Source organism: Dasypus novemcinctus, chromosome 1, assembly GCF_030445035.2.
Source record: "Dasypus novemcinctus isolate mDasNov1 chromosome 1, mDasNov1.1.hap2, whole genome shotgun sequence".
Taxonomy (NCBI): Eukaryota; Metazoa; Chordata; class Mammalia; order Cingulata; family Dasypodidae; genus Dasypus; species Dasypus novemcinctus.
In genome coordinates, this window is record NC_080673.1 from 167,020,231 (window position 1) to 167,037,204 (window position 16,974).

General features: G+C 41.7%; 1 protein-coding gene across 1 annotated transcript in view; it reads right to left on the reverse strand.

The window, feature by feature from the left end:
* The window catches only part of KLB (klotho beta), a 34,585-nt gene that overhangs the window by 4,922 nt on the left and 12,689 nt on the right, over window positions 1-16,974 (reverse strand). The window contains exons 2-4 of the mRNA XM_004475457.5: window positions 10,444-10,954; window positions 8,964-9,232; window positions 756-1,899 (exon numbers count right to left, since the gene is read on the reverse strand). Of these exons, the coding sequence (XP_004475514.2) occupies window positions 756-1,899; window positions 8,964-9,232; window positions 10,444-10,954 (1,924 nt within the window). The remainder of the gene's footprint in view (window positions 1-755; window positions 1,900-8,963; window positions 9,233-10,443; window positions 10,955-16,974) is intronic.

The following is a 16,974-nucleotide window of genomic DNA, read 5'->3' on the forward strand; positions in this document are numbered from 1 at the left end:
TTTAAATTGACTTTAAATTAGTTCATGAATTAATTAAAAGAAAAAATTAGATGCTCAATAAGTATTTGTCAAATAATAGGTAAGGTTGTTAAAAAATAATAGCCAGTGCTTGGAAGGGGTATGTGAGATAAGTGCTCTCCTACACAGCTGTTTATAACTCTGTATCTGATAACTCCACATTGGGCAATCCTAATCAAAAATGAAGACAGATTTATATACAAAGATACCTATCTATTATTTTTGGTAGCAAAAAATTAGAAACAACCTAAATATCAAAACTGCCAGCATGGTAAGTATATGAAAATATGTCCATCTGATGGGATATTAAGCAACAATTAAAATAATGCCTACAGGGAATTCTTAATGGCGTGGAACACGTACTTAACAATATGCTATGAAGGGAAAAAAGCTGGGTGCAAGACTTATGGTGGGACCTCAGCTGTATTCAAAATACCTAGCAAGAACACTGGCGGTAACATCTGAAATACCAACAGTGCTGCTTTGAGGAGTGAGATTCCAGGTAATTTTTTGTGTTCTTACCCTTTTTAGACTTGCCAAATTTTCCATAATGAGCAAGTGTTAACTTACGTATGAAGAGAAATTTTAGAAATCCGATAGCCAAGTTTTTAGGACAAAATCCAATTGACAGGACTTGAGGTGGGCAAATCTGGCCCTCTCACTAAGGAACTTTCTCCCTCCATTCTTCATATTACCTGGGAATCATACTTAATTTTGAAGTGGTCCTTAAACCTCACCTTTCAAAGCCTCCTGAATGTATTTCTCTAAGTAGAATTTTCGCAATTCGTCATTTTCCAGAGACTGGTCATCAATGCCATTGGCTGTGATGTAGATATCCAGGTCTCCATAGTTCTTCCTGATCCACCGCAGAACCTTTCGCTCTCCCGAAGGCATTACAGCTAGCCGGGTGGGAGAGCTCAGGCAGGTTATGTCCTGCAGAAACTGGACGTCCCTGTCAGAGTCATAGCGGCTGCCATTCTGGAGCTCGTGCATCACGAGCCTGGTGGTGAAGTGGTTCAGGGCGTAGAAGTCAGCTGTGCCCTTGACCAGCCTCTTCTCCTCCTTGGTGAAGTGGGGCAGTGTGGAGCCGGAGAGCCCTTGCCTGTTCTTGAAGGTGATGTACTCCCTCATGGCCAAGGGGTAATCGCCAGTCTTGAAGATGGGTTCTGCGAACCAGGCGATCTCGAACTGGAGGAACCGCTCAGCGGCTTTACGGTGCGAATCTGCATAGGGGTTGGCGGGCTCTGCCCAGTCGGAGTGCAGGGACAGCGACACAGCCCCACGCTGGGAAGGCCTGTAGTGACGGTCGTAGAGGTGCCAGACCAGGGCATGGGCAATTAGCAGGTTGTGAGCTGCCCTGTAGGTGTCATTGCTGGTCTGGTTGTAGATGTCACTCAACCGGTTGGGCTCATTGATGGTGATCCAGAGTTTCACCCAGTCCCCCAGCTCCTGAAAGCACAGTCCAGCATAGTCCTGGAAAGCCTTGGCCGTGGATGGGTTCAGCCAACCCCCACTGTGCAGCAAAGGCATAGGGAGACCTAGGTGGGCATGGGTCGGATAGTACAAAGTGACCATTGGGGAGATGTTAAGCTTCAGCCCCTCACTGACTACACACCTGTAGTACCTCAGAGCTTGTCGATTAACAGTAGACAGGTTGCCGGTGGGAAGGACTGAGGGCCAGTCCAGAGCAAACCTGTAGTGGGTGACTTTCATTCTCACCAACATCTCAAATTGTTTTTTGATGCTGATAAAGTCTGTGCACTGAGCTCGCCGTGTTTTCAGCCTCACCCCTTCCACTCGGCGCAACAGTCTGTTGCCTGTGATATTCCACACATACAGGTGAGGGTCATTAAACTGTGGGGAGGAAGCCACAGACTCCGGCTGTGAAAAACAAATACATTCAGGTAAAGCATAGACTGGCAGATGAAGGTTCTTTGCAGACACAGCCCACTCTTATTTTGCTTCTTATTGACAATAGTGAAAATAAATGTGTATGTCCTTCGTAGTGACTTGTGTGTTGTGGCCTTCTACTGATGTCAGAGAAAAGTCCCTGATGCACTATTCTCCCGTCCAGCCTTTGAAATCTCCCATGGAAACCAGAAAACATAGGGTAGGAACCACACCAGGACTTGGCTTGAAAAACAAGGTGTTTCAGAAGTCACTGGGAAGCTTTTCCAATTCTTGTCCTTAAAACCCAGATTATATACTGGAGTCTCATGTGATTCTGTAAAAATACACCAGGAAATTGGCTTGGTACCCTCAGGGGAAAGAAATCATCGAGGCTGAGTCTTCTAAAACTCTGCCATAAATTGAAGACAAAGGTAAAATTGCAGTTGTAGAGGATTTAACTGAGGGAAGCACAGGGGATTAGAGGAGGTTGGTTGACTCCAGGCATAGTTCTTAAAAGAGGCCAGTGGGTATGAATGATAAACTTCAATTTTAAAAAGTTAAAAAAAAAAAAGTCCAGTGGGACGGGGAAGAAATGATTCCTTGTCAATTGCTGAATGCAACTCCCTTCTCAAGCTCCTTCCATTTGAAAAATCCAAGTGATATCACATTTGCTTGGAAAATGAGTCTGTGAGAACATAGCATTTATTCATCCAACAGAATACTGAACCCTCTCTATGTGCAACATACTTGGTATAAAGGATTAAATTGTGTCCCCCAAAAAAGATATATTCAAGTCCTACCTGCTGCTCCTGTAAATGGGACCTTATTTAGAAATACGGTCTTTGAAGATGTGATTAGTTAGATGAGGCCAAACTGGATTGGAGTGGACCCTTAATCCAGTATGACTGGTGTCCTTCAAAGAAGGAAAAATTTGGACACACAGACAGACACTGGGGAGATGGCCATGAGAAGATGGAGGAGGCAGTTGGAGTGATTCATCTACAAGTCAAGGAGAACCAAGGATTTCTGGCAAACACCAGAAGCTAGAAGAGGCAGGGGAGGATTCTCCCCTATGGGCGTCAGGTGGAGCATGGCCCTGGCGACTTCTTGATATTGGGCTAATAGCCTCCAGTAATTGTGAGACAATAGATTTTTCTTGTTTCTAGCCATCCACTCTGTGATATTTATTACAGTAGCTCTAAAAACCTAAGACATTTGGGAAATAAAATACCTCCAGAAACTCACAATGTTGACTCGCAGATATGATTGTGTCTCACTCGCTGTCCCTCCACTAAGGACAGGGTCTTGGTCTGCTTGGAGGGCCCAGAGGTCTGGACTCCTGTCCTAATTCTGTCCCTTTGAGATGCTGGCTTGGCAACTATATATTGATGGAACAGTCACATCCACCTTACAAGTATGCTGTGAGGACTCAGTGACTCTGGGAAAGTGCTGTCAACTTTAAAACACCCTATAGTTCATTTGTCTGTTTGTTGTTTATTATCAAAATAATGAAAATGTTCTAATAATGATTGAAGTGATGAATGCACATCTATGTGACCATACCAAATACCACTGATTTTACACTTTGGATGAAGTGTGTGCTTTATTAATATGTATCAATAAAATTGATTTGTTAAAAAAACAAAAAACAAAACTCCCTGTAAACATAGGGTAGTCATGACTGAGGTTTCATTTCCTCCAGTTGCAATAATAGAATAATAGCCTGTGAGGCCCTTGAGTCTAAACTAAAACAGAGAAGAGCTTAAGAAAAACATTTTCCAAATTAGAGGTTAATAACAGAAAGTAAAAGTTCTATGCTTGTTTTAAAGATTTTTTTTCCTCCCATGACTGAATTTAAGTGCATCAGGAAAAAAATAATAACCTTTGGTAAATATTTTCCCTCTAATTGTTTTCTCATGTGTCATCTTTCAGAGTCTAATTAGAAAACCATATCACTACCCACTTGCCATCTGCCAAGCAGTTATCTAGAACATTAAGCTGAGAGAATATTGATCATGTAAGTATGAAGTTGAATCTGTATATAATAATTATTTGAGTAAAATTCTCCTAGCCTAAAGGCCAGTTTCAGTGTTTTGAAGGTTCAGAGCTTGATGGTATTGAAAGGTTGTTTACAAAAGGCAATCTTGCCACCAGGCAAAGCAAGATTGAGATTTTTTTTCAAAGTCCATCTAACTTTTTAAAACCTCCAGAAAACATTAGTCCTAGGCAGCAGGTGGGTGTGATTAATTTGCTCTGAAATCTCTTTAAAGATGATACGCACTGATCCCAACCCTAGCTCCCAGGGCTTGGTTGTAAATACTATTCCCCACTAAGAGCATCCTGGGTTCATTGAACAAATCACTTTTCCAGATTTGAGACAGGAAAAGAATAAGATGATCCTGGGACATCTTGTCCCAGAAAATAAGGAAGTGCTTAAAAACAGAAAGGGAAATGTGAAAAAGACACAAGAGTAGCTAGAAAGGGTCCCATTGGCCATGTTTATGACAATTCAAGCATCAAAAATAATGATGAAATAATGACAATAATGAATTATAACACACTGAATGTGGCAGCATGTTAACAACTTGTCAATCTTAATGAAAGGAATATGAGTTTTTATTGTGCTAGTTTGAAATTTTTCAAAACATAAAGTTTGAGGAGAAAAGAATGCTAAGATGCTAGGGGAGGAGGCTCCACATGGACCACAATGGCAAAGTGAGAAGCTTCAGGTCTCCATCCCCCACAGAAGCTTTGAGCAACTAGCATGAACTGGCAGAAACATCTTTCTCAAAGCTCCAGAAAACAGTTAAAGGACTGCAGCACCAGCACAAGTGCCAAGGCAAGACAAAAGCTACCTAAAAGGTGTAAGATCTCAGGGCACCCTCTCTGGTGCCACCCCTTTCTTGCCGAGTGGCCTGTGATCCAGAGCAGATCCCTGGTCCCAGTTCTGGAGGGAGCAGAGTAACTCTCATACACATACTGGGAGCGTGTGTGTCTGGCCCAGTATGTCTGGTGGTGGTCTGAGGGACTTGCTGTCCCAGAACTTGTTCTGCATATAGAAAGCTGCTTGCAGAGGTATACTACAGAATGCGGTGGAGAGCAGTCAATTTATGCTGCCTGGGACAAGGGATTGCTGGGAGTAAAATAAACACTGTAGTGCTTGCCTGGCACCATGAGGAAACTGTTTTCTAGGGAAGAGGGGCCTTTTCTATCTACAAAAATGGGGCAATTCCTAGGGCCGAACAGGCATGCCTAAGACAAGACACATGGGCAGAAAGGACCAAGGAGTTGCCTACCCTTTGGCCGGAAGCTATTCTTTAAACTCCTTGTATTGTTAACATCTGAAGGAGAGCATTTGTACAGGTCAATATGAAAAGACTGGGAAAGATGTTTCTTTTTGTTGTTGTTTGCTCATGGCATTAAAGGAAAGCTTTGTCATTACACTAGCTTGGTACAACATTAAGAAACAGATGCCTTAGAGTTTAAATTCCAGCAATAACATATTAAAATATAAAAATGTAAGACAAAAAACATATAAAGGAACAGGAAGTGATGGCTGAGGCAGAGGAGAATAAACTATTAGAAACTATCAGTGAAGAGGACCAGACCTGGGGCATTCCAGAAAAAGACTTCAAACAAATGGTCCTAAATATGCTCAAAGAGCTAAAAGAAAACATGATGAAGAACTAAAGGTAATCAAGAAAACAGTAGATGAACACAAAGAATTTCAATATAGAGATAAAAATTATGAAAAGGAGCCAAACATAGCCGAAGACCATAGTAATAGAAATGAAGATTTCTCTAAAAGGGTTCAAGAGCAGATTTGGCACTAGCAGAAGAAAGAATCAGTGAACCTGAACATAAGGCAATGGAAATTATCCAGTCAGAGGAGCAGAAAGAAGATAGAATGAAAAAAAGAAGAACAGAGCCTGAAGAACTTGTGGGATACATTAGGTATCCCAATATATGCATTGTGGAATTGCAGAAGGAGAAGAAAGAAAGGAGCAGAGAGTTTATTCAAAGAAATAATGGCTGAAAACTTCCCAAATTTAACAAAAGTCATAAATATACACATCCAAGATGCCCAATGAACTCCCAACAGAATAAACCCAAACAGACTCACATCATTCTGTGTTATTAACCATCTGTCAAAAGTCAAAATAAAGAGAGAATTCTGAAAGCCACAAGAGAGAAGCAATGTGTCACATACAAGGGAGTCTCAATAATATTAAGTGCCAACTTCTGTTCAGAAACCAGAGCCAGAGTGTTGCTTAAAAAAAAAAATTTTTTTTTAGGAGGAACCAGGAATTGAACTTGGGACCTCGTATATGGGAAGCAGGCATGCAACCACTGAGCTACATACACCACTCCCCGAAATAAGATCTACTATAATGTGGGTTTTTGTTTGTTTGTTTTTTTTTTAGGAGGCACCTGGGACTGAACCTGGGACCTCATAGATGGGAAGCAGGTGCTCCACCAACTGAGCTACACCTGCTCCCCTACTTTCATCTTTCATTTTGTCAGTCGCTCAGTAGAGGCTTTTTTTCTTCTTTTTTTCTTCTTTTTTTCTTTTGCAGCATCTATTCATATATTCTCTGATTGAGCATTTTATTCCAAAAAGCACCCTGATTTTTCTTGGAAAACCACACATCCACATTCTTAGTCCATGTGGTGCAGGAGAAACTGTCTTTCTGCTGGACAGTGGGGGTGAGCATGAGACCCAGACTTGCTTGCTCACACAACCTCTTTTCCTAATTAGGTGAGAGGTCTTGCTCCTGGGAATAGGAGTGTAGTCCCAGGACGGGGGTGGACATTTACAATGTCTGTCACTGGGGATCAGATGAGTCCACAGATGAAGAAAGAACTTGCAGGTGAGGTCTTATATAGGGGAAGAGGGAAGTCTTATCTTTCCGAGGGTCTGTCTTTTCTGAAATTTTGAAAAAAGTGGTAAGGAAAAGAAGGGCTGTCTCTGCTATGTGAAGGTGGAGGTAGAACCTGGAAAAGTAGGTGGCTCCATAGGGGACACAGCTGACGATGTGTTGCTGTGTTTATTTTACCCTCTGTGTCTTTTTCCTTTTTATCATCCCTGAGCCTTTACCAAAGTCTTGTTTAAAGAAGGACAGAGTTTGAGATTCATAGCCTGTGAACTTTGCCCACTCATGGTTTGGGCCCTTTTGTCTGGTACCATCCCTTGTCCATTTCCAAATCATTGCCTTTCTAGAATACAGGTAGTAGTATGGTATTATGAGTTCTTAAAACATGGATGTCAGGAAGCAGACAGATTGAGTAACCTGGGCAAGTTAGGTAACCTCCTAAACCTCAATTTCCTTGCCTATAAAATGGGGATTTAAAGGTTAGGTAAGAGAATACATACACACACAGCAGTTTAATAGTTGGCACATAGAAAAGACTCAAAAGGTAGTTGTCAACCCAGGTGTCCATCAACTGATGAAGGATAAACAAACTGTGGTGTATATGCACGATGGAATATTATGCAGCTGTAAGAAGAAATGAAGGTGTAAAGCATATGACCACATGGATGAACCTGGAGGACATCATGTTGAATGAAGCAAGCCAGACACAAAAGGACAAATACTATATGATTGAGTTACTATGAACCAAATATATTGTGTAACATATTGTATGATTCAAAACAAAAAACTTATATGTATCTAGTACATTTAATTGAGAAATGTATTTTTATTCAACTGTTTTTCTTTTTAAATTATTGTTTATATTTTCAGTTATTAAATGTACAAAATAAAGTTAAAAAAAGTAACCCAATTGAAAAATGGGCAAGGGGAACAGATATAGCTCAGTGGTTGAGCACCTGCTTCCCATGTATGAGGTCCCGGGTTCATTCCCTGGTACCTCCTAAAAAATAAAAATTATTCTGAAATTAGCACTCTGAGTCTGGAGCAGGGGTTCTTAACCAGGAGTCTGTGAACTTGAATTGAAATTCCAAAAACATTATTCTTATGGGGTCGTGTTGGTGCAGGTGTGATATATTTATTGAATAACACACAGTATAGCGTGGACTTAGTAAGGGGTCCATGTTTTTCACCTAACTGGCAAAGGGGTCTATGGATCTAAAAAGGTTAGGGTCTAGCAGGTTGAGGGCTGCCTGCTACAGTTCTGCCACTACTTGTGTTACCTTGGGCAAGTCTGTGGGCCTCAGCTGTTATTTGATGGGTCTCATTTCCCTCAACTGTAATGAAGGATCTGGAATAGAAGGTATCTGGGGTCTCAGCTGGCTCTAAAAGTTTATCTCATTCATTCATTCACTCTGTATTGAACACCTGCCATGTGCCCAGCACTGACCTGTAAGGCATACAGCTGGCAACAAAACCTCAAACATCTCTGCCCTCATGCAGCTTGCATTCTAGTAGGGGGTGACAGATGATAAATATGAACATGTGTGAAATATATGGCATGTTAGGTGGTGATGCGTGCTACATGAAAAATAAAGCAGGAAAGGGGGATGAGACATGATGGGGATGGGGTTATGATTTTTTGAAGTGGAGGGAATACTTATTGGGAAGGTGACACTTCAGTAAACATCTGAAGAAGGTGAGGGATAAGACCTGTTGGGAGGTCCCACTGGGATACAAACTCAGGATATAGAGACCTCAGAAGGAAAATTACCTGAATCTATGAAATAACAGGCACGGCTTAAAGAATGGCTAATAATTTGCTCATGGCAAAAGAGGAATCTGTGGAAAAACTTTTTCCTATAATTTTGACACAACTAACACATCACTCACACAGAAATGATTCCAAGTTCCCTCTAGACTGTCTATTCCTTGACAGCACCCCCTCCATCTCTTTGTCTCCATCACTAAACATGAGTCCTGGCACATAAAAGTCTCTCTCTAAGGGCTAATATCCCTATTCCTCTTTCCTCCTCTGTCTCCAGCTCCCATTCATAACTACCAAATAATTGTGATATTTGATATTGCCTGACAGCTATCTCTTAGCTGCCATTGAGTATGTAAAATAGCAATATTGTGTACAATTTGTCCCAGTTCATAGTTAATTTGTAAGTAACCACTTACCTTAAGAACAGATTCAGTGATACCCCAGGAGAAATCGCAGGGAAACTGACCCTGCACATCTGGTGTGGACTCCTTCAAAGTGAAACCGTTTTCTTGTATGATCTGTTTATAGTAATATGCTGAAGACTTGGGTTCTCGTTCTTTGTGCACACTATTAAAATCCACATAAAATAATCCACGACGGATGGTGTAAGCATCCTGCCATTCAAAACCATCCAGGAGAGACCAGGCCGTGTAACCAAACACTTGTATTTTATCAAACCTTATTGCTGCACAGGGAAGAGAAAGCAGAAGTGACCGGAGACCTAAGCATTCAGGCTCATGTTTACGACTTTACTAATCACATTCCAGCACACTGTATATCATGAAACCAACCTTTTCCCTGATTTTCAGGCCCATTATGTTAAATGGAAAATTCATGTTCATATCTGAAGAGTGACAGATAATACCCCCAACAAAATGTGAGTGATGCAATTAAATAATTAAATTAAAAGTATTCCTGAGACTTAGTGAACAAATCTGTTTCAGAGGGCATGATGATTTCAAGAGCCCTTTGGGACTAATGCAGTTGTCTGCTCTTGACCCAGACTTGTTTTACGTGCACGTTGATTCCTGTTTGTGGACAGACTATCTGTTCTATGAATTCATCCTTTGGGGACAAAAAATCAGGTTTTAGATTTAAGGGAAAGTAGCAATAAAGAGAAAGAAGCAAAGTGATGTAAGATAAGGAGCAGTGGGCTGAGGTACAAGAGACTGGTGTCTTCCTCTGCTTTGCTCCTGGGGTTCTATTGGGCATGGCTCTGTTCCAAGACGCTCCTTCCTGCAGTTTGGGGCAGCAGGTTCTGCCTCTTCCTGGGGACCTTCCCTGAGGACCATCCCCTGCAGAACCTGGGTCTGTGGTTTCTAAAGAGAGCTGCAGAGTTCTAGAAAGAGCCACAGAATATTATTTATATTTGAGTGAGGTAGAATCCAACTCTAGGAAACAGAACCATGACTTGAGCTGGTCTTTGACACCACTGTTTCAGTCAGTCACCTGTAGATGTCACTACTTGAGCGATGGAAAAGGAATGAGGGGCTAAGCAGGAGTCAGAAGAAATATTGCATATCCAGGAGCAATAGAAAGTGCTCAGTTTTGCCATTCATAACTCATTCTTTGTCTTCAGACAGGTCATTCAGTCATATGAGAGTAAAAGGATCACAATTTCGAAAACTTCTTAGAAAGAAGTTAGAAAACTTTAAACAATGTTTTTAGCATAATGTTCTTTTCAAAAGGATGAAACTGCATCATTTTGCCAATTAAGGATGTATCTGAAGTCTAAAATTATTTTGTTCTCAAACGTATTTAAAAAGGATATAGGAGAAACATTAAAAAAAAATTCGCTCAGCATTGGACAATACAAAGACCCAACAACAACATTAAATATTCTATAGGGTAAGTATTCCAAAAAAGTTTTAAAAATCGTGCTACTGTGCAACCAACCTTGAAGGATCTGGTTGAGGAAATTCTTCATCATGTAGATGGCTGTAGTATCTTCTGTTTTCACATGACTGTCAGTGAACCAGCCATTCTCAGCAATCAAAATTCGGATATTGCCATATTCCAGTTTAATCCAGTTTAGCACTTCTCTTAAATTGAGTGACACATTTTGTCCCATTTTAGCCACAGTGCTTAGGGGCTTGAAATTGTTGGGTCCAAAGGAAAAGGCAAAGAAGTCAGCTGTGCCTCTCACCTCATTCTTTTCTGCTTCAGAGAAAAGGGGTAGAATGGAGAGCAACTTCTTTCTCATTACCTCTGGATAGTCGCCATCCCCATGGATTGGTTTGGCAAACCATCCCAGCACAGAAATCATGGATTGTTGGCACTTGAGTATATCCATTGTATTTTCTGATCTGTTTGGTTCAATCCAATGGGATCCCAATGTGATGGATAACCAGCCCTTCTGATGTGGACGGAAGTTTATGTTGTAGTTATGCCAAACTTTCGAATGAGCCTGATAAGAAGAGAATATTGTTAATCTTTTTTGCCCCTTCTCACAAGGGTGGTAACTTGACTGTGGAAGGGATCTTCATGGGCAAAATTAATGAAGCATAGAGTGATGCAGGGGAAAGCTACCGAGAAGCTTTGACGACCTCAAAGTCAGGTCTTTGTCCACTTCCCCTAGGCTTCCATCCTGATGTTTCCTTTGTGGTGTCATTAAGTATCAGGCCGAGACCCCTAATGCAGGCTCCACCTTACTCCTCTGCCTGGCTCCCTTCCCACGGCCTCTTGGGGCTGAATGTTGTGCAGGTAAGATACTACATGGATTATACGGTTTCTTTTCTTCCTCTGCATAAAATAGAGCAGTGATCTTTTATTCTACAGAATTGCTCTTTGGTCTTAATTTAGAAGTCCGGGGAAGTTCAGGCTCTAGACCCTTTAAATGAGTACCAATAGAGCCCACCTCCTAGGGTTGCTCTGAGGATTGAATGAGTTAATATTAACCTATGTAAAGAGCTTTATAACAATGTCTAACACAAACTAAGCCCTATATAAGCCTTAGCTATTATTACTGTTATTACAAAAAGGGCACTTGGCACTGCACAAAGCAGAAAACCAATGGAAAGAATATGGTCTCTGGAGTCAGCGCACCTGGATTTGAAATTTATGTACCTACCGTGTGGCTTTGGGCAAGTCACTTAACGTTTCTAAACTATCCTAGTTTATTTAGCTATAAAATGAGGATAATAATAACAATAATAATAATGCTCCATCTAAGGTTGTGTTCAGAAGTAGAGCTAACTAATGAAATATGTAGCGCGGTATAGAATCTGTCGCATAGGTGCTGCCTAAAGATGGCTGTTATCACTGGCCCTCCTGAAGGTTACCTTTCACTTGAGTTCCCTTATAACAAAGCTCATGATCAGTAGCTAGTGCATTCAGTAGGTCCTTAGCATTTAATGCCTGGCAGGCTCTGAAGAAAATATATGGCACAAGAACTTGCCCTCAGGAACCAATAATCTTATTGGGAGAATAAGACTGAAGTGTGTGAAAGAGAAACATTAAAAAATACGTTAAATGAGACATTAAATGAAAAACAAATTAAAAGCCAGAAGGCATGGTTCAGCAAAGAGCTTCAGCAGAACGAGGAACTCTAGTTAAGGACTCTAGGCCAGTTAATAAATAACAAGGCCACTTCTCTGTCATGGCCAGCCATGGGATCGTCCTTCCTCTGTGTCACAGAAACCTCTTTTCCCATCAGCATTTGACTTGGCTGATTCCTGATTTCTCTCCCTAGACCTCCCAATTTCTCCTCCATCTTGGTGTTTCTAAAACAAGCTCACAACCACCTGTTATTTTTAGCCCACTGTCTGTTTTCAGATTTGTTCCTTAGCTTCCCTTTTGCTCTTTACAGATGTTTTATATTAGGTTGAAGTATCTGAAATTACCTTTTTGTAGGTCAAAAACCTTGAAACGTGAACAACTTTAAGTGATTCAAACCTAATAGATCCTGTGAACCACTGAAAATGTTCTGTAAATCCTGTTAGGGGTCGGAAAGGTAGGTCTTAATGCAAGGGGTGAGGATTCCAAAACTGGTGCCTTTCTGGTTTCATGCAAGAAAAGCGAATTTAAATCATTCCCTGAAAGATTTTCTGGAGGAAGTGAGATGCCTTGAGGTACTACTGCTGCCTGCCTCCCCTTGCTCAGTTTTCAGTAGGAAGATCCTGGAACCATTTCACAAGGATCCCAAAGAATGCTTTCCTCTCAGAGAAGCATTCAGGCCGAAGCCTTCTCCCTTGTTTCCAACCCGAAATTACTGCTTCTGGAAGGATTAACAGGGGACACTGGAGCAGACCGCACCTTAGGAGGTCTCTCGGCCCTTTCTGGACTCTTTTGAGTCCAGAATCCCAACTGAATGTCTTGAGAACTGCTTTTTTCCTTATTCTATGATACAAAAATAATCATGCATTACCAGAGTCCAAAGGGGGCATTCTTTGCTTCATTCTGATTGGTCACTTAATCCCTTGATAGCCTTAGTGCTTTTATTTAAAACGGCATAATTATCAGTATGTCTCTTTCAGGGTTGTCATTCACCTTTGATGTGCAAACTGTAAAGCACTGAACACATGTAAGATCATGAGCTATAAACTGGCTGCCAATATGATGCCCTCAGACACTAAAGGGAGAGGGAGAAGGAATCAGTATAAATTTATTAACCTAGTCCTAGTAGGAAAAAAAGGGGAGACATTTCTTTAAAACAGATGTTCTATTGGATGGTTTAGTGATTATATATGAAAGATGACCCAGGTTGTGATAAAATCTTGGTTATATCAGCTTAGAAGACAACGAACACACATGCACCTTCGCAACACCTTTCCAAGCATGCTTTCTGGACATACGTATGCATGTGCTGGTTGAGGCCCAAGGTGACCTTCGTGTTCCACAGTGTCTCTTTCACCTTTGATGCTATTTGCATAGGCTATCAAGGTATCTAAGGTTATCTTTACTCTGGGCTGAAGACAACCTCTCCATTCTCCCGTAGAGAATGTGGGGGAGGTTCTCTGTTCAATATGTATGGTTATAATTTGATCCTATTTGTCAAGTAACAAGGTAAAAAGTATTGCTCAGAGATAGTGAATTTGACATAAATCTGATGAAACAGGGATATCTATGTATGGCCTTTAGTCTGCCTCTCATAAAGAAGGTTTGTTGGGAAAACTAAAATGGGATTCATAGGGGAGTGCAACGCTGTCCCCGGAAGCCTTGCACAACACAGCCATTCTACAATTTTCCAAGGTTACCATCTATCTTGTACAAGGCCATTTACCTTTGGAATGATTGATTTAAGGGAGCTTCAACCTTTGTTCTTTAGATTCAGTAGCTTAAAGGGGAAGTCAGCAGGCTTTTCTTTTTGAGTGAGTTATCAGGGCCTGCTTCACTGAGAGACAGCCAGGGGCCTAATATCTCCTTCTGCTCTCTCCTCTAGTCAAACCTGGCAGCTCCCTTTGATGGCCCTGAAAATTCAGACTCAGATAAGTTCTGTGGATGATAGGAATTAAATATGATAGCTGGAGCAACTTTTGAAACAAAGATGAAGAAAGGGTTAGAGGTCAAAAAGACATGGCGGAAAACCCGGGGAAGGAAGAGGGCAATGGAAGGGATGGGTCGAAGATGGATGAACAAACCTAAAGCATCATATATGTCTGTTTTAATGAACCCCCAGGTAGTTGTCGAAAGTTTTATTTCCAGATTCATGCATGATTTTAGTCACATTTTGGCTGAAATATCTTCATGTGACCTACAATAATTTGTTTACTGTAAGCTACTTAATAAAATAGTAAGTAAAAACTGTTAAAGTTTGCTTAAAAACTCTACAACCATAACAAATTGTTTTCACTGTAACAAATTGTTTCCATATTTCTGTGTTCTCTTCCAGCCTTTATCAATATATTTCCCAGCTAAAATCACTTTAAACATTTCCCATATTGTTTTTGTCTTCAAATTCATCTAATTTAATGACAGTATAACAATTCATCAAGTGGATGAAATATGATTTACTTAACCATCCCTCTCTTTTGATAGAAATCAGCTTGGTTTTCTTCTTTTTTTTAACCTGTCATAAATAATGTTGCAATAAATAACTCTGGGTATACAGCTTTTTATTTTTAGAAATGATTTTCTTTTGTTAATCCCAAGAATGGGCTACTTTTTTGGCGGGGAGAGGTTTGTTTTTTTTTAAATGAAGTACCAGGGGTTGAAGGCAGGACCTAATATGTGGGAAGCAGGCACTCAACCACTGAGCTGCAATCTGCTCCCCAATGAGAGTTGGTTTTTGGTTTGTTTTGTTTTTAGGAGGCACTGGGGATCAAACCTGTGGACCTAGTACATGGGAAACAGGTGCTTAACCACTTGAGCTACATCTGCTTCCCCTCTTTTTTAAAAAAAATAATTTTAAATATTTCCAAATTGCTTTCCAAAATATAATAAAGCTAGCATTTAACTTAGTTGGTTTTGTACCTAGTTATATGTGGTAACAAAGCAAAACATGTAAACAACACTCATTTAACTGTGGAGCTGGCCCATGCGCAGTGCTGATGTGTACAAGGAATGCTGTGCCACGCAGGGGTGTCCCCCGCATAGGGGAGCTCCGCGTGCAAGGAGTGCACCCCGTAAGGAGAGCCGCCCAGCACGAAGAAAAGTGCAGCCTGCCCAGGAATGGTGCTGCACACACGGAGAGCTGACACAACAAGATGACGCAACAAAAAGAAACACAGATTCCCGTGCCGCTGACAACAACAGAAGCGGACAAAGAACACGCAGCAAATAGACACAGAGAACAGACAACTGGGGTGGGGGGGAGGGGAGAGAAATAAATAAACAAATCTTTAAAAAAAACACATTTCAGTATAGATTCCATTTTGCTCGAATGGATGTAATAAACACAATAAGCAGGACATAAATCTAATGACAAGGTAGAATTTTTAGTCTTAATACAGCCCTTCTAAGATTCCTTTTAAGGCATTTCTTAAGATTGGTCTCTAGAGACAACTTGAACTGGGTGCAAGTTGTTGGGTACACAACATTTACATATAGGGCGTCTGAAATTTCTTTTTTTTTAATGTTTATTTTATTTATTTCTCTCCCCTCCCCCTCCATTGTCTGCTCTCTCTGTCCACTCACTGTGTGTTCTTCTGTGTCAGCCTGCACCCTCAGTGGCACTGGGAAACTGCATCTTGTTTTTATTGCATCATCTTGCTGTGTCAGTGCTCCATGTGTGTGGCACTACTGGGCGGGCTGCACGTTTTTCCCCGCAGGGCGGCTCTCCTTGCAGGGCACACTCCTTGCACATGGGGCACCCCCACACAGGGTTGCCCCTGCGTGGCACAGCACTCCTTGAGCACGGCAGCTTTCCACGTGGGCCAGCTCACCGCACGGGTCAGGAGGCCCTGGGGATTGAAACCTGGACCCTCCCATATGGTAGGCAGATGCTCTATCAGTTGAGCCACATCTGCTTCTCTGAAATTTCTTGATTCAAATTCATCTCTGCATATTTTATTCATTGTGTGAGTGTCCTTTGGCTATCTGCTCTAGTAAATTCATACTGATTCACTTTTGTGAAACATCTATAACTCTATTTGGGGATAAATGGCCATCAAGAATGATATAAAGGGAAACGGACTTTGGCCCAGTGGTTAGGGTGTCCGTCTACCACATGGGAGGTCCGCGGTTCAAACCCCGGGCCTTCTTGACCCGTGTGGAGCTGGCCCATGCGCAGTGCTGATGCGCGCAAGGAGTGCCCTGCCACACAGGGGTGTCCCCCCGCATAGGGGAGCCCCACGCGCAAGGAGTGCACCTGTAAGGAGAGCCACCCGGTGCGAAGGAAAGTGCAGCCTGACCAGGAATGGTGCCACCCACACTTCCCGTGCCGCTGACGACAACAGAAGCAGACAAAGAAACAAGACGCAGCAAAAAGACACAGAAAACAGACAACCGGGAGAGGGGAGGGGAATTAAATAAAAAAAAAATAAATCTTTAAAAAAAAAAAAAAAGAATGATATAAAAGTGCTATTAGGGAAGCGGACTTGGCCCAATGGATAGGGTGTCCGCCTACCACATGGGAGGTCCAGGGTTCAAATCCCGGGCTTCCTTGACCCATGTGGAGCTGGCCCATGCACAGTGCTGATGCGCGCAAGGAGTGCTGTGTCCCGCATAGGGGAGCCCCACACACAAGGAGTGTGCCCTGTAAAGAGAGCCGCCTAGCGCAAAAGAAAGTGCAGCCTGCCCAAGAATGGCGCCGCACACGTGGAGAACTGACACAACAAGATGACGCAACAAAAAGAAACATAGATTCCTGGTGCCACTGATAAGGATAAAAGCGGTCACAGAAGAACACACAGCGAATGGACACAGAAATAAATAAAAAATAAATCTTAAAAAAAAAAAAAGTGCTATTAACCCGTATGGCACTGTGGGGTAAAGGACCCTCCTTTCGAAAGCTGGAAACCTAGGTTCTACAATGGCCTCACTGCTAAT